Raw genomic sequence first — 26,202 nt, 5'->3', positions numbered from 1 at the left:
GAAAGACCCACCATCCCAGGAATTTGTTTGATAAATCTTTATGTCACTCTCTTGGCTAGTACAAATGCAGTGGGCTGGTTAAAGTCTAGACTCCTCCTCTGATGATACCACCTCTGTCCAAGTTTGGGAGCCTGTGGTGTATTGTTGCAGGTGAACCAGACGTGTACACCATTGCAGCAATTCCTTGGCACTCCCATAGAATGCCACTCTAACCTGTTTCCTAGGAATTTGGACTGTGGATGACTGACCTCAGTTAACATATGATAATTGTCTGATGTAGGGATGGGTCAGTTATGATCCTTAAGGTTATGTTACACCATTGTGGGAACCTTCAGGAGAGGGAAAGGCACCACTGAATCTGAGGTAACTGTCTATTTTTATTATGATTTCTGTTTCAGTTACAGCTAGGAGCTCAGGCCGAGATAAAACTATCAATTTGAGATGGGGCAGGGACTTGTATTATCCTGATGGTGTTCAGAAAACACTTGCAAAGAAGGAAACCTGTTTAGTGATAGTTTATTGACATCTAGCAGGTATGGTCACATCCCACCTGAGTCTGGATCTCTGACCCTTACCTGATAGGTGTGACTAGTACCTGGGTACCACTAAAACTGTAAGCCCTTGGGCTAGGACTAGCTGTGGCCTGATTTTTGTTTTGAGCAGATCTTCAGCCCTGTGTGTAATGGTTGTAGCCACTTTTTTGGGGATGGAGTGAAAAAGGCACCCTGGTCCATGTGGTTTATCCCACATGCTTTGAAGGACAAACCTGGAGCCCTGGTGATGCAGAAGCTGACCTCACCCTGTCTAGTTAAGTGGTAGTAATGTAGAAGTTCTGTCTGTTACTGCTCTCCTCCAGCTTAGAACGTGAGAACAGCACAGAAACAGGCCCTTCAGCCCACAATCAGTGTCAGAGGTGATGCCAAATTAAACACAATCTCTTCTGCCTGTTAGTGATCCATATCCCTCTATGTTCACGTGCTTATCCAAAAGCCTCTTAAATGCCACTGTCATATCTGCCTCCACCACTACCGCTGGTAGCTCATACCAGACACCTACTACTTTCTGAAGTTAAAAAAAATATTGCCTCGCCCATCTTCCTTGGACTCTCCCTCTCCCACCTTGTATGCATGCCCTCTAGTTCATCCCCTCACCCAAAATTCTCCACACACTATACTTCCTCATTTTGTCTATCTGTCAACTCTCATCATTGTTGTCATGTTAATACAAGTTCTGCCTATTTGCATTCAGGCTGATTCTCTAGCCCCTCTCTCAATTGCTGATTATATTGTATATGTAAGAATGTACTCTGGACAATAGCATGAGAATACTACTTAAAAGTTTTACCTGTCTCACCTGTCCTTTCATAACTTCGTAAGGAATTGACTCCAGCCAATAGATGCCATTGATAGTAATTTTTTTTTACAGAAAGAAAATAGTAAAAATATACATTTTCAAATCCCACTATTTACATAAAGTGCTTTCTGAATTTGATTTCTGCTTTCATAGGAGATTTAAGAGAAATAGGTTTCAGGTGTTGTATAGTCCTTTGAAGTTGCTGCTATACGACCAAGACATTGTCGGTGCTGCAGCCACACTTCTCGGTGATCATGTTGGGGAACTCAGCCACCTCGATCTCCGTGTAGTTGCCCATCTTCACCAGGTACATCACAGGCAGCGAGGCACTCTCCACCGCCACACAGCTCCTCTCTCCATAGTCAAAAGGCCACCGTGGCTGCTTGCACCCTCCAAGGCAGCGAAAGGCCTGGTAACCAGGGGGCTCGATGATCCAGTACTGGGTCCACGGCAGGTCCCGGAAGCTGATGAAGTGCTCCTGCCTGCAGCATGTCCTGCCTTTCTCTGCACCACAGTCACCAGTGCTCCTGGACATGATAGAACACAAATACTGGTTACCGAGTTAAAGCTAAGTAGGGAAAATTGTTTCGATGCAACAAATTAGTTTGGCTAGTTAACTGAATCAAAAGCAGCTTTTCATACTCTTTTCTGACGTGAAGAAGTGTCCTTTTAATACCAATATGCAGATGTCATAGGATCGTGTAAGTGACCTGAGAGAGAGGCTCTCACAAATGGCAGGAGAGCAGATTAAGCAACTTTCCAGTCAGCAGTTAGCTGTCTACTGATGATCTGAAAAGAGTGCAGTCTGAATTTTCTGTAGGGTGTCAGCAGGAAGGCCGAGTTTTTGTTCATGAAACTTGATTGAACTAGTCTGGAAAAAAAGGTGTCAAGAATTGTATACTATTGTGGTTCCATGCAGTTAATTGAGATTGTGACCAATATGAATATTCCTGATCTCTTAAACTCAGTTTCACTGTTGAGTTTCAAAAGATAAATGTTAATCAATTGATTGTGTTATCAGTCAACTGATAGAGGGAAACTCCACGCATTCTTATAAGAACTGCAAGACTTTTAATTCATCTTGTAGCTGAGATGAGGTAACACTGTACTTCCAAATATAACTTCCAGCCCTGTGTTCCAGTGTGTAGACCCCTGGTTAAATGGGAAGTTGGCATAATTCCTGTCTCAATCGTTAACTTTGAAGTGACATGGCAGAAGTAGAGCTTATTGTGAGTTTGTAGTAATTGCTTTTGTCTTGCTCTCTATTGGCTGCCTAAAACAAATTTCAGGATGTATGTCAGTGATAATAAAACTGATTCTATTTTGATTGTAGTAACAAACAAGAGTTTCTACCATGTTGTAAATAAAATGTGGCAGCTTTGTTAATACTGTGCGCCCTATCTATTAGATTTTAATTATTTTGTGGCAATGACTATATAGCTTAACATAGGATGTAAAGTTAGACTATGCCTGTTTAATTTCAGTGCAGTAAAGTTAATGATTAATTTTGATTATCAGAATAAGCTGTGTGGGGAGAGAGACAAAATTGCCTACTGCCCGAAAAAGTTCCATAACTAAGATATACCCATATTCTTCAAGGCTGAGAGTATAGAGGACTAATTCTGGTTTGCCCAGTACTTGGTCAGCAGTGCTTTGAGTGGTGAAGTGCACCAGTTTGGCCAATTCAGCTGCGTAGCTGCCCATTCGCTCTGCCTCAATCCAGATTTCCAGGTGCATGGGGGTGTCTGCATTCTTCATCCAGTAGTACACGGCCTGTGTAACGTCCAAGCTTTCCCATCCAGAGTCGAGGATAGGAACCAACCTGGCAAATGATGCAAGGCAGAAAGTTCATTAGTCGATTAATTTGCCTCTTCCTTTTGCACAGTTAAAGGTATTGTGCTGAACCAGTGCTAATTGGAATGGTTACTAGGAACAAAGTTTGATGTACATTATTATATAAAGTTGAGTAGTCACAGAGTTATGCATCATAGAAACAGTCCCTTTGACCATGTCTTTCCAGGTGCCTTCCTTCACCCCCCCCCCCCCCCCCCGGTAATAGTCAATTATTTCTCTCAATTTTTCATGGAAAATTGTTAAGGATGTTGCAAATGGATAATTAAATTTAAGCAATAGGATAAGAAGCTGGGTGGTTTGCTCATTCAAAATGTGAAGCAACCGTTCAGTCTAAGCCCTGTCTTTTCACTGCAGGCTTGCACATTTCCTCCTTGTGTGTGTCCAAGAGCTCTTATTTTAGCTGGTCCCACTATTCATTTGGGATTGGATTCCATGTCTTAAGTTTGCCAAATGAATAAGGTTCTCCCATGTTCTCAGGTTTTCTTCAAAGGATGTCTTTCTCGAGTTTATTTTAAAATAGTGTCCCCTGAACCTGCTGTGTGCAAACTGTGTTTAAGTGCCATCAAGGTTCAGTTTTAATACTGATTTGACTTAAAAGTCATGGTAATTGATCCTGGGTGCCACTGTAAGTATCCTTCACTGATTCCATTGTGGGCGGAGGCGAATAAACTACTTGGGTTTACTGCTGCTGATTGCAATCCTATTCTATTAAACTTGAGGGCAAGGTTGGTTCCAGCTGCTGTGCTCTGCAACTCATAGATCTTTGCTTGTAAGGCAGCTGTGAAGAATATGCATAGTGTGGAGCTGCTGTTTCAAAAGCAGATTGAAAACATAATTTTAAAAATTAATTTCTACATGAAATTTTACTTTTGAATATTTTGTTCTATTTTATTAACATTTATACATTTCCAGGCATGTATGTGCAGATGGGTACAATTGACAGGATGTTATTATGTGCATCCTACGACATGCAACAGAAGTAGGGAAGTGGGTGGTGGTGGGTTGGGGAGAACAGCAGAAATTAGAGGGAAACATCTGGACTCCACAACACCAGATTGTTGTTTTGCTGTGGTGTATAGCCTCCCCCATGAGGAGAGTACATGTGGTGAGGCCTGTGTGGTTTGGAACTGAAACAAGAAGTGATCTCATTAAAATGTATAAAATGTTGTGAAGAGATCTCATCTGGAAGACCGGGAATAACCATCACGGTGATCAACTGCCCTTTGGAAGAGGGACTAAAGCTGGAAGTTTCATCTAAAGTAAATTTAGTGTAGTGGTGTTACAGTAGGTTGTGGTTGTCCAGAGTGACTGAAGCAACACAAAAAGTGGTGGAAGAACTCAGCAGGTCAGGCAGCATCTGTGCATGGAAGTGGGCAATCACGTTTCAGCTCCAGATCCTCCCAGAAAGTTAATGTTTTGGGTCACCTCTACCCCAAATGTCAACTGTCCATTTCCCTCCATTAATGCTGCCTGACCCACTGAGCTCCTCCAGCTCTTGTATTACAGATAAAATCCCACCCTGAGTTATTTTAGAATTCAACATAAGAACGTAAGAAATAGAAGCAGGAGTAGGCCATCCAGCCCATCGAGCCTGCTCTGCCATTCAATAAAATCATGGCTGATCTGTCCGTAAACTCAGCTCCATCTGCTTGCCTTTTTCCCATAACCTTTAATTCCCCTACTATGTAAAAACCTATCTAACTGTATCTTAAATATATTTAGTGAAGAACCTATCAACTGCTTCCCTAGGCAGAGAATTCCACAGATTCACCACTCTTTGGGAAAAACAGTTTTTCCTCATCTCCGACCTAAATCTTCTCCCCTGAATCTTGAGGCAATGTCCCCTAGTTCTAGTCTCACCTACTAATGGAAACAACTTTCCTACTTCTATCTGACCTATCCCTTTCAAAATTTTGTATGTTTTTATAAGATCCCCTCTCAATCTCCTGAATTCCAGAGAGTATAGTCCCATTTTTTTAAAATTTAGTTTTATTTGGAATGGGAATCTCTTTTCATCGTGATTGTCCATAGAAGTTGAAGATTGTTGTAAAAACACTATCAATTAGGACCTGACTTGTATAGAGACAAAGTCTTCAGCCCACCGTGTCCACGCCTACCTCTACAATCATATTTGTGTTAATCCCATGTCCCTTTGACCTGCTTATTCAAGTGCTCATCTAGGTACATATTGAATGTTGTTACTGTCCTTACTTCCACCGCCACCTCTGGCAGCTTACTCCGCTCTTTTAACTAATGTCTACCAGAGATAAAACCCAAGGAGTTTGTCCTACACTGACGTGTTTCCTTCCTATACACACAAAATGCTGGTGGAACTCAGCAAGTCAGTCAGTGTCTATGGATGGGGAGTAAACAGTTGACACTTTGCCTTGGAAAGGAAGGGGCCAGAAGCCAGAATAAGGTAGGAAGGTGGGGGAAGTAATTCAAACTGGCAGGTGATAGGTGAGATCAGGTTAGGGGGAAGGAGGGTAAGTAGGGAAGGGGTGAAGTAAGAAGATGGAAGATAAGTAGAAGAAGTAAAGGCTGATGAAAGGAGGAATCTGATAGGAGAGGAGAGTGGACTATGGAAGAATGAGGAGGAGAATGGAAACCAGAGTGGGATTGGCAGGTGAGAAGAGAAGGGGCGAGAGGGTAACCAGAATGAGGACGGGTAAAGGAGAGGAGAGAAACTGCTGGGAGTTGGAGAAACAATGTTCATGCCATCAGATTGGAGGCTACCAGATGGAATGTGAAGTGCTGCTCTCCAACCCGTTTAGCCTCATCATGGTAGTCGAGGAGGCCATGGATAGACATTTCAGAATGGGAAGTCAAACTCAAAATGTGTTGCCAATGGAAGATGGTGGAAGTTACAGAGAATGATGTGCTGGACATGGATGCTTGTGGGGTGGTAGGTAAGGACAAGGGAAACCCTAATCCTGTTATGACGGGAAGATGGGTGAAGGTAGATATGCAGGAAATCGGAGGAAATGCAGGCAAGGAAACTCCATTCTTTGGGAGGAGAAAAGGACATCGCAGATGTTCTGGAATGGAAAGCCTCCTGAGAAAAGATATGATAGAGACTGAGGAACTGAGAATGGAAATAGCATTTTTACAAGTCACAGGGTAGGAAGGGGTAGTCAAGATAACTGACTAAGTTGGTTTGTAAAAGATGTCAGTAGATGATCTGTCGCCAGAGATAGCAGAAAGGGAGAGAAGTGTCAGAGATGGGCAGCTAAATTTGAAGACAGGGTGGAAGTTGGGGGCAAAGTTGAGCTCAGCATGGACCCAGGAAGCAGCACTAATGCAGTCATCAATGTAACGAGAAAAAATTGGAGGGCATGGACTGTTCCACGTGATGAAAAGGAGGGTAAAGCAGGAGCCAATGCGGTTGCCCATGGCTATACCATTGGTTTGGAGAAAGTGGGAGGAGTTGGAAGAGTTAAGCCAGGTGGAGGGGAACTGGTTAGGTCTGTTGCTGTGACAGAAGCAGAGTGCTTTGAGGCCTTTCTGATAGGGACTATATGTCTAAAGTGAAAATAAGGTGATCCAGGAACTGAAACTGACTGAAGTGATGAAGTGACATGGATATAGGTGGGAAAGGACTGAGCCAAGAGGGTTAAAATGGAGTTGAGGTATACGGATACAAGCTCAGTGGAGCAAGAACAGGTTGAAACAATAGCCTTACTGGACAATCAGGTTTGTGGATCTTGGGTAGGACGCAAAAGTAAGGGAACTGTGAGCTCAGTTGCAGTTGATGGGAGATCTTCAGAGTTGATGAGGTGGAGACGGTGTGGGAAACAATGACCTGATGCTCCTTAGTCGGGTCCAGTGCAAGGAGTAAATAAGAGGAGATGTATGAGAGCTGCTGTCCAGCCTCAGCAAGGTAGAGATCACTCTCCAGATTAAAACAACCACCCCCCTTCCTGTCAGCAAGTTTGAGTGAAGTTGGTATGGTGAGAGTGGAGGGCAAGTGTGTTCAGAGAGGGTTAGGTTAGCTTTTTTCTTCATTCTCCCCTCCCCCCATCCATCCAGCCACCTTCCCCTCACTTTCTCACCTATCACCTGTCTGCCTGTACTCCTTCCCCACCCTGCATCATCTTATTCTGGCTTCTGCCTCTTTACAATCCTGCTGAAGGGTCTCAAACTGAAATATCAACTGTTTATTCTGCTGCCTGACTAGCTGAGTTCCTACAGGATTGTGTGTCATGTGTGTGCAGTACTCTGGATTTTCAGTATCTGTAGAATCTCCAGTTTCCCTCCAGACATCAGTCCATAAGGCGTCTTCTGCTGTAGCCGATCTTTGTCAGCAACAGATGGCAGTGCTTACAGGTGAAAGCAGCTATATTTTTAAAAGTAAACTCGAGATTCTGCAGATGCTGGACGAGAGCAACAATTAAATAGTCGACATTTTGGGCTGAAAACCTTCATCAGGACTGGAAAGGAAGGGGGGAGAAGCTGGAATAAGGTGGTGAGGGGAGGGGAATGAATACAAGCTGGAAGGTGATAGGTGAAACCAGGTGGGTGGGGGAGGCAGCATGAAGTAAGAAGCTGGGAGGTGAAAAAGTTAAAGGGTTGGGAAAGAAGGAATCTGATAGGAGAGGAGTGTGGACCATTGGAGAAAGGGAAGTGAAGGAGCACCAGGGGAAAATGATAGGCAGGTGAGGAGAAGTAAGAGGGAACCAGAGTTGGAACTTGAAAAAGAGGGAAGGGGGAGGGGGCAAATTTACCAGAAGTTGGAGAGATTGATGTTCATGCCATCATTTTGGAGGCTACCCAGACAGAATACCGTATAAGGTGTTGCTGCTCAAACCTGAGAGTGGCCTCATTGTGGCAGTAGAGGAGGCCTTGGGCTGACATGTTGGAATGGGAATAGGGATAGGAATTAAAATGGTTGACCACTGTGAAATCCAGCTCTTTGTAATTGGAGCAAAGATGTTTGACAAAGCAATTCCCCATTGTACATTAGGTCCCACCTCTACAAAGGAGGCTGCATTGGGAGCATTGGATATAGTAGATAATCCCAAAAGATTCACAGGTGAAGTGTTGCCTCACTGTTTGGGGCCCTGAATGGAGGTGAATGAGCTTGTGTAGCTCTTGTGCTGGCAGAGTTAAATACCAGGAGGGAGCTTAGTGGGTAGGGATGAACAGATAAGGGAATCAGGAAGGGAATGGTCTTTCCATAAAGCAGGAAGTGAGGGGGAGGTAAAGATGCATTTGGTGGTCAGGTCCTGTTGAAGATGGTGGAAGTTGCAGGGAACCATGTGCTGGATGCAGAGGCTCACGGGGTGGTAGGTGAGGACAAGAGGAACACTATCCCCGTTAAGGTAGGGTGAGGATGGATGTTCAGGAAAAGGAGGAGATGCAGATGATTGCAGTGTAAATGGTGAGGAAAGGAAAACCCCATTCTTTGAAGGAGGAGGACATATCTGATGTCCTGGAAAGGAAATCCTCATCCTGGGAACAGATGTGGCAGAATCGAAGGAACTGAGAAAAGGGAATGGCCTTTTCACAAGCTGGGTGTAAAGATGGTCATGGGAGTCAGTATGTTTATACCAGATATCAGTAAAACAATATGTTTTACAATAACCTTAATGGTGATTGTAGCTTTGCACTTTATTTGTCTACCTGCACAGCTAGCTTTGTGAGTGAAGCTCACTGCCTTGAGAACAAATTTGTATTTGTCAGTTTAAAGAATGTGGTGATTATTTATTGTATGTTTAATTGTTATTGATTTATGATTGGGGAGGAAAAAGCTTATGGGAAAGATCAACTTTAACATTTTTTAAATTGTCTTGACTCAGCTGTGCAAATCCCTGGATTATATTCCAGCATTAGTCTTGCCCTTACCTGGAGTCTATGAGTGAGGTGCTGTTGGTGCCGTCGGCCAGGGTCTTGACCCAGTACACACTGACCCTGGCGTTGTTGACTGGCCGGCTGTGTTTCCTGGGAGGGAGCTCCCCCTTGTGGACGCCCTTCTTGAAGAGCTTGAGCTCTGCCATGGTCACCTCACTGTTGTCCGGGATCAGCCCCTTCATGTCGAAAACCAGCCTCTGCCGGGTGGGGTCCGAGAACAGCACGTCTCTGGTTGTGCCTGGGGACACAGAACTGGTTACTTGGAAGATTTTAAACTGCCCTATCCATCTTGAGTACATTGGTTACTTACATCAGAGGAAAAAAATACTAAATTATCTGTACTTCACACAGTGTGAAACTACGGCCTTTGTCATCTTTGAATTCCCCCAATCGTTAAAGAAGCTGGGGAGTTCTTGAGTTGATCAGTTGCCGGCAATAAATGTACAGGTTACAGAAACTGGAAGTGCACTTTGTTAAGTGATTGTAGATTAACTGTTGGGATTGTACTTCAGCTTTGCACTTCACTTGTCCACCTGCACTGACTGTACCACTGTAATCTGTATTCTCTTTTGTATTACATAATTGCCTGGGTGGTGGGTAAATAATCGGTCATTGGTCTATTATTATCACATGTATAGAGACACAGTGAAAGGCCGCTTTGTGCATCAGAATATAGAGATAGTACAAATGGGAAAAAGATAGAATATGATAAACCGAATACCACCACAGTAAACCTCAGAACTCACACGTGGTGATGGTTCGAGAACTCTGGCTGCATACTTTCCACGTAGGAATTCCCCAACCCTGGTGTGTAAAATCACGAGGGGCATTTTCACCCTATCAATGCCCCTCATGATTTTATACACCTACAAGGTCCTCCCCTCAGTCTCCAACACTCCAGGGGAAAAAATTCCTGCCTGTCCGTGTAACTCAAAACTACATTTAGTCTGTGGGGCACGGGTGACAATAGGGAGAAGTGAGCATCTCCCTTCATTACCAGTACTGCAACATTCCAGCACAGTGCAACGTTCGGAGAGATTGAGGCAAGGGGTAGGAGAGAAAGATTACAAGTTAGCACTAGGAAGGGACATAATTGCATTTCTAGTTTCAAAGTCAAAAGCAAATTAAAAACTGCATTACCTGTAATTCCTCGCAAGATGCCTGCCAGGCTGGGCAGGGCTCTCCGCTTCCTCTCCTTCTCCTTGTGCAGCTTCAGCATGGACATGTACTTGTTCCGGAGATGTGTCGGCACCACCACCTTCTCCAGGTCCCTCTTCTCCATTTGTGGCACTTCACTTAGGCCAAGCTTGTGAAGCATAGCGTTCTTAATGCTGTCGTGGGAGACTCCACTCACTGGGGCTGTCTGCAGCACCAACAGAACAAAGACAGGCAGCATAGTGGTCAGGCTGGTGTTGATTCTGATCATCTCCTTGAAGCAACCCCCTGGTGGTTGAGGAATTTTACCCCTTGTTACTGGTAAAATCACTTTTTTCTTTCTTTCTGTTTCCTTTCAATCTTCTGTGCTCTTTCTCTCCTCTGTGCTCTCTCTATATATGATTGCTGTTGATCTTTTATAGTAGCAGCTGCCATCCAGACTAAGCAGATTATATAAAGACTGCAGACATCAAACATCACTGGCTCAATCACACCATTCAGTTTGATTGACACCTTCCAGGTTATGTGCAAATTGCAAACTAATCAGGGGGATGGGCTAATTTGCAAAAAAATATAACATATTTCCAACCTCCAAACTCGTCTTTGTGCAATTTATTACAACCACAAATTATGTGCGCTTGTTTCTTTTATTCTGGCCATCTCTCATCTTTGCCCTGACTGATTATTTGCTTTAAGACTGGTGACCAATGCTCTTTAAGAGGTGCAGTGCTGCAGGACAACTCTTATAGGGCATACGTAACTGTCCCAGATGCTTAAAGTGTTACCAAAATGGGTAAAGTACAAGGCAAAGAAAACTGTGGGCACTCAGAACGAATCAGTTTTCCCCATTTTGACAATGCAGGATTGTGCAGTGGAGGTTTGTGCAAGTTTCTGAGCATGTTCTCAGCAGAGAGTTTGCTTTAGTCTAATTCAGTTGCAGGTGCCATAGAATAAAATATGGTGTGAGGTGCATCCTGTGGACTGAAGAATTGCAAACACATCCACCTCAGTATCTGTGAAATGAGCACTAGGAGCTGCTGTAAAATCCAAGCTGCTCAGGTTGCTCCTCGGAGTTGCTGATACTTTCCATGCAGTTGTAGCTATCCCTGGGTGACCCACGAGTAGTTAAATCAGGGCATTTAACTTGACTATTCAGATTTCTCTGCAAGATGCAACAATATTGTTGCTAGTCAAGTTCCCACTTGGTAGAAGGTGACAGCAGCCAGCACATCCATCCCACCAGTCTCCCAAACAGTTGTCCGTGTGTACCAGATGTCCGTAATTCAGGCATTTGTAACCTGGGGAGGATCTGTACAGATAAACATAAATGCTCTTGCCCATAGCTCCCTTAAACTCCTTGCCCTCAACAGTCCGTTTTAGTCCCAAGCTGGAGCAGCCTGACAGGCTCCTCATTATTCTGGCGAATATAGCAGCAGCACGTCTTTCTGGTGTTTTACAGCAGCAGCTCTCCTCGATGGGAATAGCAGTCACAATTGGCATTAGGAAGGCTTTATGACAGCAATCTGCATCAAGATCAAGAGCAGTACATAAGTTTCCGACATTGTTATTGTAGCAGGCATTTGTGGAGCATTAGAACATTCTCATTGATAAAATCATCAGATATCAACTGTTTTGTGCATTGTAAACCTGTCACTGAAAGTACATTTCCAGGATAACTGGCTTTGGTGGTTGACCAATTATTCTTGCATGTACTGAGATGCAGTGAAAATCTTATGGTGTGCCATCCAGAAAGATCCTTGTGTGCATAAGTACATTGAAGTAGAACTAAAGGAAACACAATAGCATGGAGATGGTGTTACATCACAGAGAAAGTGTAGGGCCATGACGTGATAAAATGAAAGATCAAGAATTTGTTCTGTACGAGGATCTTAATACAGTAGGAGAGAAGCTGTCCATGAGCTTGGTGGAAGGTGTTGTGTTCTTAAATTTTGTATCTTCTGCCTGACTTGGGGGAGGGGATTTGGCAGTGGGCATTTAACAGGGGAGAGAGTGACCATGATGGCAGGTTCCTCGATTATGTTGGCTGCTTTTCTGATTCAGCAGGAAATACTGGCACAGTCTGCGGAGGTAAGGCTGGTTTTCATATAGACTGGACTGGTATATTTGCATTGTCAGGTTCTTGTGGTCTAAAACAGTGGAGAATCCTTTCTTCTGCAGGACTGGGGAGAAAGGTAAAGGAACCAGAATGAGGAATTACAGGTTAGTGTGCATTAAGTCTAGAACCACGAGGCAGACCATTGAGTCCATCTGCTCTGACTGAGAGTGCTATACTGTTTAATCTAAACATTCAGTGTACTCCATTCGTACTTCAGCTGAAATCCATGTGTTAGTCACCTCTTCTACCCCCTGTGTTAAACAATTTGAATGCTTCAAATGGTTTCGGTGTGTCTGACCCAGGAAAGTGTGGAATATACAGTTACAAACTCAATCCATTCGTCAGCCGAATGTGGTGCTAATGTTGTCAGACTTAATTCTTCATTAAAGTAATTAAGTGCAGAGAAATAGATGGCTGGCAGCAAGTTAGGAAGTTACAAATCAATGTACTGAATGAAAATTGCTGCTTTAGTATTGCTCAAATATACAGTGTTACAAGGACTAGACCATCTAATGACAGTCAGTTTCAAATCAAGTTTTTAAAACTGTGGGTAATAAAGATCTGCTTAACGCTTTGCCAATGGCATACGTGAATGTATTCAATGAATGTTTGCACTGTACAAAGCCACATAGCGGTGGAATTAATGGTTGTCGACTGGGACACCAACCGTTGTCCATTCCCCCGTTGGCCCATAAACTCCATCAGGGAGAGAATCCATCTTTGTGAAGCACATTTCTCTATTACTTTCCATCTTCCATTTAAAATCCTTTCCTGACCTTTCCCTTTCATCTCCATGGACTCTCTCTATCCTATATCCTTGGAGATAGCTGCAGTCCAAGTTTAACTGCTACGTCATTGATGGGACTGCCCTCATACTCCCAAGGGACAAAGCTTTCAAACTCAGTTAAACTGTTAATGCTTATTTCCTTAATCAGAGTTTCTGTCCCTGTAAGGCCCAGTGGTGGTCTTTGTTTGATAATGGCTCTGTGAACTACTTCTGGGTGTTCTGCTCTGTTACAGGTACTACATTAGTGTACATTGTTAATGACCCAAAGTGATCGTACGGTGGTTCTCTTCAAAATTCCTGAAAAGTTTTATTGAGTGGCTCAATCATCACAAACTGCATTTTCTTTTTTGAGTGGGGGATGGGGGATTAGAAAATGGGCAGTGAAAAATAACCAGGCACCTTCTGTGAGGTATCTGTGGACTTATGTCTCTGCCAGGGGTCTTAATACGGAGAGGAGAGCACAGGAAAAAAAAAAACTTGAGTTTAAAAATCATTGTAAACTTGGAAGGGGGGACTGGTTGGGAATTGTTCAGCAGCTTTGGGCTTGTCACTGAGTTGCTCATCAGTGTTAAGTGACAAACTACATGCTGATTGATTAATTTTCCTCAGCATCAGAGGAAGATACACACAGTGAAATGGTGATGCACAGCTATTACCTCCCAACTGCAGAGACGCTGTTTCTTTGTGTGGAGTTTACACCTTCTACCAGTGCTTACATGGGATTAACCTGGATGAGATATGTGCAATATCTGTTTCCCCTGGCTGGAATACACACAGTATGCTTCCACCTGGTTGAGACACCTGAAGATAAAGTCATACAAAAAGGGGGGATCTCTGCACGTGCTGGAAACCAGACATAGAATATAGAGCAATACATCACCTGTGGTGTACATCACGGGAGCAGATCCATCAGTCCATGGTGTACATCACGGGAGTAGGTCTATCAGTCCATGGTGTACATCACGGGAGTAGGTCTATCAGTCCATGGTGTACATCACGGGAGCAGGTCTATCAGTCCATGGTGTACATCACGGGAGCAGGTCTATCAGTCCATGGTGTACATCACGGGAGCAGGTCCATCAGTCCATGGTGTACATCACGGGAGAAGGTCCATCAGTCCATGGTGTACATCACAGGCGTAGGTCTATCAGTCCATGATGTACATCACGGGAGTAGGTCTATCAGTCCATGGTGTACATCACGGGAGTAGGTCTATCAGTCCATGGTGTACATCACGGGAGTAGGTCTATCAGTCCATCGTGTACATCACGGGAGTAGGTCTATCAGTCCATGGTGTACATCACGGGAGTAGATCTATCAGTCCATGGTGTACATCACGGGAGTAGGTCTATCAGTCCATGGTGTACATCACGGGAGTAGATCTATCAGTCCATGGTGTACATCACGGGAGTAGGTCTGTCAGTCCATGGTGTACATCACGGGAGTAGGTCCATCACCCATGATATCTGTGTCATCATCATGTGAAATCAAAGTCACTGCCTGAATGTTCATGAACTTATGTAACAGCCCTTTAGACTCTGCTATTGTGTCTGCTTCCACCACCACCTATGGTGGCCCTTCCCACGAGAGCATTCGTTTTATCGAAAGGCCTGGAGTAAGGATCAACAAATTCATTCCCACCCAGACAGCAGGGGAATCAATTTTAAAATTTAAACCTCTTGAACCTAGTACTTGCAATCTCTTAAGCCACACAATTCAGAAACATTAAATGTTGGCCTTGTAACTTTTAATTAAAAGGTTGTTTTAAATGCATCTTGCCCAGCCACTTTGTTTGTCAGAGAGAAGCATCTGTGAGGAGAAAACACTGCCCTTAAGTGTAATGTTTTCACAGAACTTGTTTGTACCCAGTGTTGTTTTTCACTCTGCATCCCAAAGTCAAGTCAGAATCAGTTGCCATCCAAATGTCAGACTGGGTGCTAATGTCTCGCAGCCTCTCATCAAACACAGGAGTGATGTTGTGTATTCTAGGAACTCCAGGTTTAGACTGTGATAATTCCCGAGTAGTGGGATATGTGGATTGCAAGCTTTCTCAGGGCAATGCTTATCCTTTTGGATCGCAGAATTTGCCAGCAGCCTTTGTAATGCAAACGTCGGAGTCAGCAATTGTAACTAGAAACTGCAGTGAGTCCATGTGTGCAACCAAGGAAAGATGTGTGGAGTTTCAGCTCCAGCTGTTTAACAGATAAATATTTAGTATACAAATTGTGCAATCCTAGGCAAGATCTCTGCAGCCACCATACTTCCACAGCACTGTTCCATGGTTCAAGTTAAGGTTTTCTATGTTGCTGCAGATAAAATTCATTTAAAAAAATGTAAGAGGGAAGAAATGTTTACACCCCAAAATGGAATCTTGACCTATTGTCTGCCTTCAATGCATTTTCTCTGTACGCTCTATTCTGCGATTGTTTTCCCCTTGTACTGCCTTGGTGTGTAAATGCGATGAAATGATCTGCTTGGATGGTAAATTGGTCTATTATTGCCATTTGTTCCAAAGTTCAGTGGAAAAATTTGTCTTCCTTACTGCACATACAATTATCATCTATCTTATTGTACTGGGCGATTGTTTACTAGTCTTCTAATAGAGCATGCAAGTAATTTTTTCACTATACCTCGGTGCAAGTGACAATAATAAGCCAGTGTATTAGTTTAATTTAGGATTGGTGTAAGTGGATGATTAATGGTTGGCATGGAGTAAATGGACCGAAGGGCTCGTTTCTGTGCTTTGTGACTCTAATGACTCATAACCCAGCACTCTAACGTGACCAATTAAAGTTAATGTTGCAGTATTTAACAATAGTGCAGTCAGTTTAGCATTTACATTTGTTAGGAGTTGTAGCTTGTAGGAAATGCAGAGACCAGAGTTTTATAACTGTTCTCTTCAGATCTCATAGAGCTGATAACTGTTCTCATCAGATCTAAGTCTCTAGGCAATTTATCATACCGATTTACTTGTTATCTTTCCACAGTTGGCTGAGTAGTAATGGGTTACACTTTATAACCCTTAGTTTGTATTTTGTTTCTGCGCATTATTTCATGAATACACTGAACCTCTGTCTTGTCTATCATTAAACCTCCATGCTAGCAATCTGGAGTAATAGGCTGAGATTGTCTTCATTGTTCATGCATCAAAGTTGGAAATAGTTTGAATGTATACCTCTGGTCTGAAAATAGATATGCATTTTGTGAGGTGGAGAGGGAAGTTCTATTTAAACAAATATTAAGCCTAAATGTGCTACATTAAATTTGTTTATTATTGCCATATGTAGTAAGGTGCAATGTAAAACATTGTTTCCCTTGCCATCCATACAGATCATTTCATCACATCAGTATGTCGAGGTAGTGCAAGGGAAAGGCAATAACCGATTCAGAATATAGTGTTACTGTAAGTGCAGAGCCATGATGAGGTTGATTATGAGTCAAGAGTCCATCTTAATGTTTAGTAGTCTGACAACAGCAGGAAGAAAGCTATCCATGAGCCTCAAATGGTACATGATTTATACCTTCTAAAGCCTGAGAGTGTTGGGTGGGGGGGGGGGTTGATGCAGAAGGAAGTATCTAGGGTGGGTAGGATCATTGATAATGTTGACTGCTTTACTGAGGTAGCGAAAAGTGTTAAAATGCCACGGAGGAGAGGCTGGTTTCAGTGATGTGCTGAGCTGCATCCACAACTTCCTGCAGTTTCTTGCTGTCTCGGACAAAGTAGTTACCATATCAAGCCATGAGGCATCCGAACAGAATGCTTTCTGTGGTGCATCTGTAAAGATTGTCTCCTGATGAAGTAGAGGAGCTGGTGCACTTTGAAGTGGCTGGTTTTGGTACCAGGTCGCTCAGCTGACAATGAATTGCACTCTGTTTCTCTTGGGCTTTAATATATGATCCAGTGATGTTGAGTCAAGGTCAGTTGACCTTGGCTGTAACACCAGGCTGCTGCAAACGTGAAGTTGAGTTGGTCATATGGATAAGTAATGTCTGTACAGGTGCAATGAAAAGCTTACTTGCAACAGCATCACAGGTACATTGCAACTTTCTCAAAGAAAACACAAATTATATAGAGATTTTACAGGAGAATGCAAAGCAAAAACAAAAGTACATTTTAGTGCATTAAGTGGTCAAGAACCATGTGGTTGAAGGGATGTTGCTGTTCTTGGACCTGGTGGTGTGGGACTTCAGCCTTCTGTCCCTCCTGCCCAGTGATAGCTGCAAGAAGATGGAATGGCCCAGATAGTGGGGATGTTTGGATGTTGCCGCCTTAAGACAGTGCCTCCTGTAGATATGGAGGAATGTGCCCAGGGTGTATTAGGCTAAGTCTGCTCCTCAGTTCGTGTGCATTTAAATTGCTGTATTTGCACATGATACAACTTGTAAGGATACTTACAATAGTACATCTGTAGAAGTTTTTATAGAGTATTTGGTGACAAGCTGAACCTCTGTTTTTATGTCAAAGGAAAAAGTTGGTCATTTCCACCTACCCTGTCTATTTTTTTAAAATCACGGTGAACACTATCGCCCAGTATTTGATATCTGTTTAATTTTTCCAGATCTTTTATGTCCTCACATCAAGGCAGAATCTTTCTCTGCATTATTCCCTTTGATGTACTGTGCAGTGGAAGAGTTGGGATGTTGTTGCTACATGTATTCTGTAGACAGGAGACTGAAGGAACTCAGCAGGTCGATGCAGAGTTTTGACCCAAAATGTTGACAATTTGTTTCCCTCCACAGATGCTGCAAGCATGCTGCTCAACCTGCTGGGTTCCTCCGGCAGATTTTTTTATCGCTTGAAGTATTGTACAAAGTTCTGATCCCCTCGCTGCAAGAAGGGTGTCATTAAGTTGGAATGTGTTCAGAAAAGATTCACTGGGGTTTTACTCGGTCTGGGGAGTCTTGAGTTTTAAGGAAAGATTGGATAGACTGGATTTTTTATGCCCTGGAGTGTATAAGGCAAGTGCAATTAAAACATTCAAAAAGTATTTGGGCAGTTACATACATGGTAGATGTTTAGGGAGCTTTTGGGTTGAATGCATGGGTGAGTCCAGCTGAAGGGCCTGTTTATATGCTGTGTAACTCTGAGTCTATAATATGAATCCCGATGCTGTGCTGGAGATCTAATTGCAAGTTGCCATGAGTGGGAGCATCCTCTTGTGTTCCAGCCACAAATTATTCCTCAGGGTTGTGCAACGGAATAAAATTCACCCTCATGGAATTGATAAGGGATCTAGAAAAGTAAGTAAGTAGAGATGCATGCATACGCACACACACACAGTTTTTTCCATTTAGTAGGTGAGTCTAGGATCAGAGGGCACAGCCTTGAAATAAAGAGACATCCCTTTAGAACTGAGATGAAGGGGGATTTCTTCAGCCAGTGGTTGGAGAATCTGGAATTCATTGCCACAGAGGAAACTGGAGGTCAAGTAGTGAGTGTATTTAGGATGGAGAACAACTGAGGTCAGTAGGTTCTTGATTGGTAAGAGGGTTAGGATTATGGGAAGAATAGGGTTGAAACACATAATCACTTGTGCGAACCTTCTGCTTTTAACAGTCTGTAGAATCCCTTAGGATTCTCCTTCACCTCGTCTGCTAAGGCAACTTCATGCCTTCTTTTAGCCTCCTAATTTTCTTAAATGTTCTCTTGCCTTTCTCATACTCTATAAGCAACCTCATTTGTTCCTACCTGCCTATACCTGCTATGCACCTCCTTTTTTTCTCTCCCTTGACCAAGGCCTCAATAATCTCTTGAAAACCAAGATTCCCCAAACCTGTTCTTACCTTTTATGCTGACAGGCTCATACAAGCTTTGTACTCTCAGAATTTTTCTTTTGAAGGCTTTTCCACTTACCAAGTAGATCTTTGCCTGAAAGCAGCCTGTCCCAATCTTTCTGATACCATCAAAAATGGCCCTTCTCCAATTCAGAATCTCGGCCTGCAGACCAGACTTATCTTTTTTTCCACAGTTACTTTGCATCTAGTGATTACTATGCCATTAGTTTCAAAACCTCCGTCGCCTACCCTGTGTCATTTCCTAATAGGACATTAAGTATTGAACATTCTCTCATTGGGACTTCTATGTACCAATTAAGGAAACTTTCCTGAATTCATTTGGCAAACTGCTTCCCATCTAGTCCTATTGCAGATAGAAGTCCTAGTCAATATGTGGAAAGTTTAAAATCACCAACTATAACAACCTTGTGTTTCTTGCAACAGTCTGCAATCTTTCTAACAATTTTGTTCCTTTAAATTCCATGTAACTCTATATATATCCTATCTATCATCCCCTCAGACTCTTGAATGATCTGGAGTGACTGAAGCCTCAAAATCCCCACTGTAACACTGCCCACTCCAGCAATGGCCGCTGTGCTTGCTCCTCCCTTATTTTAATTTGTTCTTGCCAATCAATCCCAATCGCTGATTGGCCACTACACAAAACACCAAACTACTGCAAAGCAATGCCTATGTACTCAATTGGCAAACCTGAATGAGCTACATCTTCTCACGATTGGCTGCTGTTCAAAGCACAGTAAAGTTTTAATGAAGTACCAGTCTTCAAGGATTAATTGTCCATTCAGAAATCTGACGATGGAGTGGAAGAAGCTGTTTCTGAATTGAGTGAGTGTGGGTCTTCTGGCTTCTGTATCTCCCCCTGGATGGTAGTAAACAGAGGGCATATCCCAGATGATGAGGGTCCTTAATGATGGATGCAGCTTCCTTGGCGCTCTGCCTGTTGAAGACATCCCCTGGTGGGGAGGGTTGTGCCTGTGATGGAGCTGGCTGTTCACAGAGTTCTGTAGCCTCTTGCGGTGCTGTATATTGGATGCTCCGTAACAAGCTGTGGTGTAGAGTGTAGAATGCTTTTCGCTGTACATCTATACAAACTTGCAAGAGTCTTTGGTGACATAGCTGATCTCCCAATGAAGTAAAGCGATTGGCATGCTGCCTTCATGACTGCATAAATGTGTTGGACCCAGGACAAATCCTCAGGAACTTGAAGATGCTCACCCTTTCCACAACAGATCCCTAATGAAGACTGGTGCATTTTCTCCTGGTTTTCACCCTTCTTGAAGTCCACATCGATTCCTTTGGTCTTGTTGACAATGAGTTTGAGGTTGTTATTGCAGTGTGCCACTTGTTACTGACTTCATTAAAACCTGTGTGGATGAGTTTGTGCCTACAAAAACTTGCTGTATATTCCCAAACCAAAAGCCATGGATGAACCAGAAGGTTCGTAGTCTGCTAAGGTGTTTATGTCCGCTGACTCAGGTGTTTATAAGAAAACCAGCTACAACTTGCAAAAGGCTATTTCAAGAGCCAAGAAACAATTACGAGAGAGGTCAGAGGCAAAATCGGATGCATGTCAACTTGCAGCGTTCGCAGGCCATTACTTCTCAAAAAGCAAAACCCAACATCATCTTGAATGGCAGCGACAATTCACTATCAAACGAGTTCAACACCTTCTATGCTTGCTTTGAAAGGGAGAATAAAACCATCTATGAGGATCTCAGCAGCATCCAGTGACCTCTGTCTCAGAGACAACATTATGCTGTCTTTCACGGTGCTGAACCCTCGCAAGGCACCAGGGCCTGACAAGAGTACAAAGCTTTGAAAACCTTTGCCAGCCAACTAGTGGGGTATTCAAAGACATTTTCAATCGCTCACTGCTATAAACAAAGTTCCCTCCTGCTTCAAAAGGGGAACAATTATATCAGTGCCCAAGAAGAGCGGTGTGAGCTGCCATAACGACTATTGTCCAGTAGTGCACACATCTATGGTCTTGAAATGCTTTGAGAGGTTGATTGTGGCTAAAATCAACACCTGTCTCAGGAAGGACCTGGACCTCAATAGGTGAGGGGCTCTCCACACAGCCGTGGATCACCTGGACAATGCAAACACCCATATCAGGATGCTGTTTATTGGATTCTCAGCATTTGACACCATCATTCCTCCAGTCCTGATCAAAAAGCTATAGAACCTAGACCTCTCTACTTTCCACTGCAACTGGATCCTCGACTTCCTAACCAGAAGACCACAGTCTGTGCAGATTGAACATTCCATTTCCACCTTGCTGATAATCAACACTGGCACACCACAGGGATGTGTGCTTAGCCAATGCTCTACTCTCTACACCCATGACTGTGTGACTAGGCATTGGTCAAACAGCGTCTATAAATTTGCTGATGATACAACCGTTGTGGGCAGAATTTCAGATGGTGACGAAAGGGTGTAGAGGAGTGAGATATATACCAGCCAGTTGAGTGGTGTTGCAGCATGACCTTATTCTCAATGTGAGCAAGACCAAAGAACTGTTTGTGGACTTCAGATGGTAAGACAAGGGAACACAAACCAATCCTTATGGAGGGATCAGAAGTGGAGAGAGTGAGAAATTTTGAATTCCTCAGTGTCAATATCACTGGGGACCTAACCTGGACGAAACATATTAATGCAGCTATAATGAAGGCAAGAAAGCGGCTATATTTCATTAGGAGTTTGAGATTTGGTTTGTCAACTCAAAAACTCAAACTTCTACAAATGTACTGTGGAGAACATTCTGACTGGCTGCATCACCATCTGGTATTGGGGGGGGGGGGGGGGTGCTACTGCACGAGATCGAAGAAAGTTGCAGAAACTTGTTAAATTACACAGCTCCATCATGGATGCCAACCTTCGTATCCAAGACATCTTCAAAGGGCATCCATCGTTAAGGATCCCCACCATCAACGAATATATATACTTAATGTAACTCAGTTTTTTTTCCTCTGTATTTCATGGTACTGCTGTCATAAGGTTAACAAATTTCACGACATAGTCATGTGATATTAAACCTGATTCTGATTCTAATCATCAATCAGCTAGTCTGTCTTATTCCTGTATGCCTCCTTATCACCATCTGAGTTTCTGCCAACAATAGCAGTTTCATTTGCAAATTTATAGATGATATTTGAGCTATGCCAAGCCACACAGACAGAGTGGTGGCTAAGCACACATCTGTGAGGTGCACCTGTGTTCATTATCAGTGAGGAGGAGATGTTGTCATTGATCTATATTGACTGTGGTCTCCCACTAAGAAAGTTGAGGATCCTGTTGCAGCAGGAGGTACAGAGGTTTAGGGTTTGAAGCTTCTAGACTAGTTCCAATAGGATGATGGTATTGAATGCTGAACTATATTTGAAAAGCAGCAGGTTCAAGTCTTTGCTCAGGCAGGAGTAATTCTAGCGATAACCAACCTCTGGAAGTACTCCATGGTAGATTTGTGTGCTACTGGTTGGTAGTTGTTAAGATGGCTCACCCTGCCTCTGGCACTAGTATGATTGCTGTCCTTTCAAAGTCGGCTCAGACCGCAGCAGTGAGAGGTTGAAGGTTTTCTTGAGCTCTCCAGCTAGCTGGTCAGCATAGGATTTCAGTACACCGTAGTGGCCTGACATCTTGTGCCTTGGTCAGGAGGTATGCCACCAGGTTCAAGAACAGCTACTTCAGCTGTTTGGTTGTTGAAATGCCTGCACAACCCCAATAGCTACCTCAGTACAGCAACACTGTGACATTGTTTTATGTTGTTCTGATTGTGTTCTTTCTTGTATAATTTAATTTAATTTGTTTTTCAGTATGTTTAATACTGTGTGCCTGTGATGCTGCTGTAAGTTTCATTGCACCTCTGAAGACATGTACATGTGAGGAATCTGACTTTGACAGGGTATAAATGCCATGGAAAATTAGCAGCGAGACGTAGAGTCATACAGCATGGAAACAGGTCCTTTGGCCCAACTCGTCCATTCAAGGTTCAAAGTAAATTTATTATCAAAGTACATCATTGTCACCACTTACAACCCTGAGATTCACTTTCTAACCAGCATACTCAGTAAATCCATAGAATAATTACCAGAACAGAATCAATGAAAGACAGCACCAACTTGGGCTTTCAAAAGACAACAAACCACAAATACAAAAGGAAAGAAATAACAATAATAAATAAATAAACAATAAGTATCAAAAACAAGATATGAAGAGTCCTTGAAAGTGAGTCCATAGGTTGTGCGGACTTTTCAATGATGGGGCAAGTGCAGTTGAGGAAAGGTATCTCCTTTTGTTCAAGAGCCTGTTGGTTGAGGGGTAATAACTGTTCTTGAACCTGGTGATGTGAGTCCTGAGGCTTCTATATACACTTTTCTGATGACTGCAGCGAGAAGAGAGCATGTCTTGGGTAGGGGGTTCCTTGATGTTGGATGCTGCTTTCCTGTGATGGTGTTTCATGTAGATGTGCTCAGTGGTGCAGAGGGCTTTACCCATGATGGACTGGGCCATATCCACTACTTTTTATAGGACTTGCTGTTCCATACCAGGCTGTGATGCAGCCAGTCAGTATACTCTGCACTGCACACCTATAATGTTTGTCAAAGTTTTAGATGTTATATCAAATCTTCACAAACTCTGAAGAAATTAGAGCCACTGTCATGATTTCTTAGTAATTGCTCATATGCTGTGCCCAGGACACAGGACAGATCCGCCAAAATAATAACAACTAGAAATTTAAAGTTGTTGACCTTCTCCTCTGGTACTTTGATGAGGACTGGGTTGTGGACCTCAGGTTTCCTGCTCCTGAAGTCAATAATCAGCTCCTTGGTCTTACTGACTTTGAAAGGTTGTTTATGGCACCAATCACTCAGTCTCCCTTGTATATGCTGATTCATCACTGTCTTTGGTTCTGCCTACAACAGTGGCATCATCAGCAAACTTGAATACGCTTCAAGTTTGGCCACAGAGGCATAAGGGTAAAGCGAATAGAGCAGGGGGCTAAGCACCCAGCCTTGTATTTCATCTGGGGTAGCCTCCTACCTGATGGCATGAACATTGATTTCTTGAACCTCTGGTAATAATGAACCCCCCCTTCATTATTCCCCATTCCCCTTTCCCTCTATCACCTTATCTCTTTGCCTGCCCATTGCCTCCCTCTGGTGCTCATCCCCCCTTTTTCTTTCTTCGATGACCTTCTGACATCCTATCAGACTCCCCCTTCTTTAGCCCTGTATCTCTTTCACCAATCAACTTCCCAGCTCTTCACTTCACCCCTCCCCCTGGTGGTTTCACCTATCACCTTGTGTTTGTTCTTCCCTCCCCCCCCCCCTTTTTAACTCTATTCATTTTTTTTTCAGTCCTACTGAAGGGTCTTGGCCCAAAACATCAACTGTACTCTTTTCCATAGATGCTGCCTGACCTACTGAGTTCCTCCAGCATTTTGGATGTTCAGCACCTGTAGACTTTCTCTTTCTTGTTATAAAATAGATGTCCACTTTTCTGAATAAGCCTCTGTAAAGCATTTTGTAGCATACATTAGCTACCATGTTGTAGAAGTTTGTAATGAGAAAGCTGTTGTCAGTAGTGTAAGCACTCCCAAGGGCCAGGCAGGGGCTGTATATTCAGTGTGAGTGAAACAAGCTGCAGGAGGGATTGTCCACCAGGTGGCAGTCACACCGTGCAGGGGAGCAGACTCACTGACTCCCTGAGGTGTAAAATCTGAATGCTTGCAGCAACTATTTCACAAAGTGGCCCGTGCAGGAATGCGTTCTAGACTTGGCCAGTCAGGAGAGGTAAGAAGTAGAAGCAGATGTTGGATGGGTCAGGTAGTATCTCTGGATGAAATGGATAGTCAATGTTTCGGGTTGAGACCCTTCACCTAGAGTAGGCTCTATTGGTGGAAGAATCTCAAATGAGGATCATAGTTATAAGACTGGGAGGGAGGGCAGTCTTTTGAAATTGGGAGTGTTTAAAGGGAAGGAAATGATTTTTAAGCATTGGAGAATTGGATCATTATTATTGTCATATGTACTGAAAAGCTTTTGTTTGCATGCTATCCAGACAAATCGCTCCGTACATTAGTAGAAAGAAAACGTAATGTAGAATAATGTGTGGTTACAAAGTGTAAGGGCTCTGCAGAGGTAGATTGGGAGATGTTCTGTAGCACATGAGCAATTCATTCAAGAGTCTTATAACAGCAGGATCGAAGCTGTCCTTGAGCCTGCTGGCACATGCTTTAATTTTTTTTAAACCTTCTGCCTGATGGGAGAGGAGAGAAGAGAATGGCCAGGGCAAGGTTGAGGAACCAAGGGTCCCACTCCTGGTACATTAAATGTAAAGCTAAAAATGCCCAAGTAACACTTGTTCAATGCAAGTGATTCCCTCCCAACCCCGAAACAAGTGAGTCTGGTTATAATATAATGCTGGCGACTCTGACTCCTCGGCTCCTTTCCATTGCCTCTGTTGAATGACTGTGACTTTTCCTCTCCCTACCCCTCCACAGGAACCACGACTGGAGGATTGGAGAACATTTAACTCTGCAGAGGAGCTTGAATGCTTGGGACTGGACAGGCTGAAAAGTGAACTGATGGAGATGGGGTTAAAATGTGGCGGGACCCTACAGGAGAGGGCTGCCAGACTTTTTTCTGTGAAGGGCCTTTCCAGGGAGCAGATTGACCCTACACTCTTTTCCAAGCCAGCTAAAGGAAAGAAAAGATGAAGAACCGTTTAATTCTTCACCAACTCCTGAAGATGGGCAGGTGAAGAAACAGACATGTTTACACTCTGGGATTCTTTCCAGAGTCTCCAGAATTGCTTACCCACACTTTGTGATGTGTGGTGGGGAATATGGTTTTCAGTTTGAACATGCGTGTGTGGGCACTGGCTACTTGAGCCACTCTTCTGTGCATTGCTTGGACATCTGACTCACTCTTGGATTCTGTGCTTCATGCTGGCTGTTAGCAGGGCTTCAGAGCAAAGCCAGGCTCTCTGAACAGAGACTGAGTTGTTCATCTCTTCAGTTTTTAAAAATTGGTGAAAAAAATAAATATAAACTAGCTTTTAATTTTATGTTCTCAGCTTTTTTTTCTGCTGTGGTGCATCATTTGGGTGCCAGTCACTGACTGCTGATGAGCATGTCCTTTTGGGTGTCGGTCACTGTTGATTCCCAGTGGATCCTGTGGGTGGCAGTCACTGTTGACTTCAGTGACAGTGGGGAGGGGGGGTACTGAGGAGATCCCGGTTGGTTAATGCTACTCTCTGAGCAATGGACTTAAAACAAAGGAAAGAAGCT

The 26,202-nt window shown here is 43.3% G+C and overlaps 2 protein-coding genes across 2 annotated transcripts in view; one reads left to right on the top strand and one right to left on the bottom strand.

Moving 5' to 3' along the window:
• The window catches only part of sde2 (SDE2 telomere maintenance homolog (S. pombe)), a 44,660-nt gene extending 18,686 nt beyond the window's left edge, over nt 1-25,974 (top strand). Inside the window, exon 7 of the mRNA XM_073056103.1 lies at nt 25,414-25,974. Coding sequence (XP_072912204.1) covers nt 25,414-25,629 — 216 coding nt within the window. The 3' untranslated portion in view covers nt 25,630-25,974. The remainder of the gene's footprint in view (nt 1-25,413) is intronic.
• LOC140733166 (left-right determination factor 2-like) lies at nt 1,512-10,402 on the bottom strand. The gene is made up of 4 exons (XM_073056104.1): nt 10,198-10,402; nt 9,052-9,295; nt 2,939-3,175; nt 1,512-1,880 (listed from the first exon to the last, which is right to left on the bottom strand). The coding sequence occupies exons 1-4, from the start codon at nt 10,373-10,375 to the stop codon at nt 1,559-1,561; spliced, it is 981 nt and encodes a 326-aa protein (XP_072912205.1). The 5' UTR covers nt 10,376-10,402; the 3' UTR covers nt 1,512-1,558.
• Nucleotides 25,975-26,202: the final 228 nt, after the last annotated feature.

Source organism: Hemitrygon akajei, chromosome 9 (assembly GCF_048418815.1).
Source record: "Hemitrygon akajei chromosome 9, sHemAka1.3, whole genome shotgun sequence".
In the NCBI taxonomy this organism is placed as follows: domain Eukaryota; kingdom Metazoa; phylum Chordata; class Chondrichthyes; order Myliobatiformes; family Dasyatidae; genus Hemitrygon; species Hemitrygon akajei.
This window is presented reverse-complemented; position numbering and strand designations above follow the sequence as displayed.

What these genes read in the sequence shown, in the direction of transcription:
- LOC140733166 (XM_073056104.1), bottom strand. Translation starts at nt 10,375, where the DNA reads ATGCTTCACAAGCTTGGCCTAAGTGAAGTGCCACAAATGGAGAAGAGG. An exon ending in CATCTTGCGAGGAATTACAG is followed by an intron (nt 9,296 to 10,197) that starts GTAATGCAGTTT and finishes CTGTGTCCCCAG; the next exon opens with GCACAACCAGAGACGTGCTG. An exon ending in ACCTCACTCATAGACTCCAG is followed by an intron (nt 3,176 to 9,051) that starts GTAAGGGCAAGA and finishes ATCATTTGCCAG; the next exon opens with GTTGGTTCCTATCCTCGACT.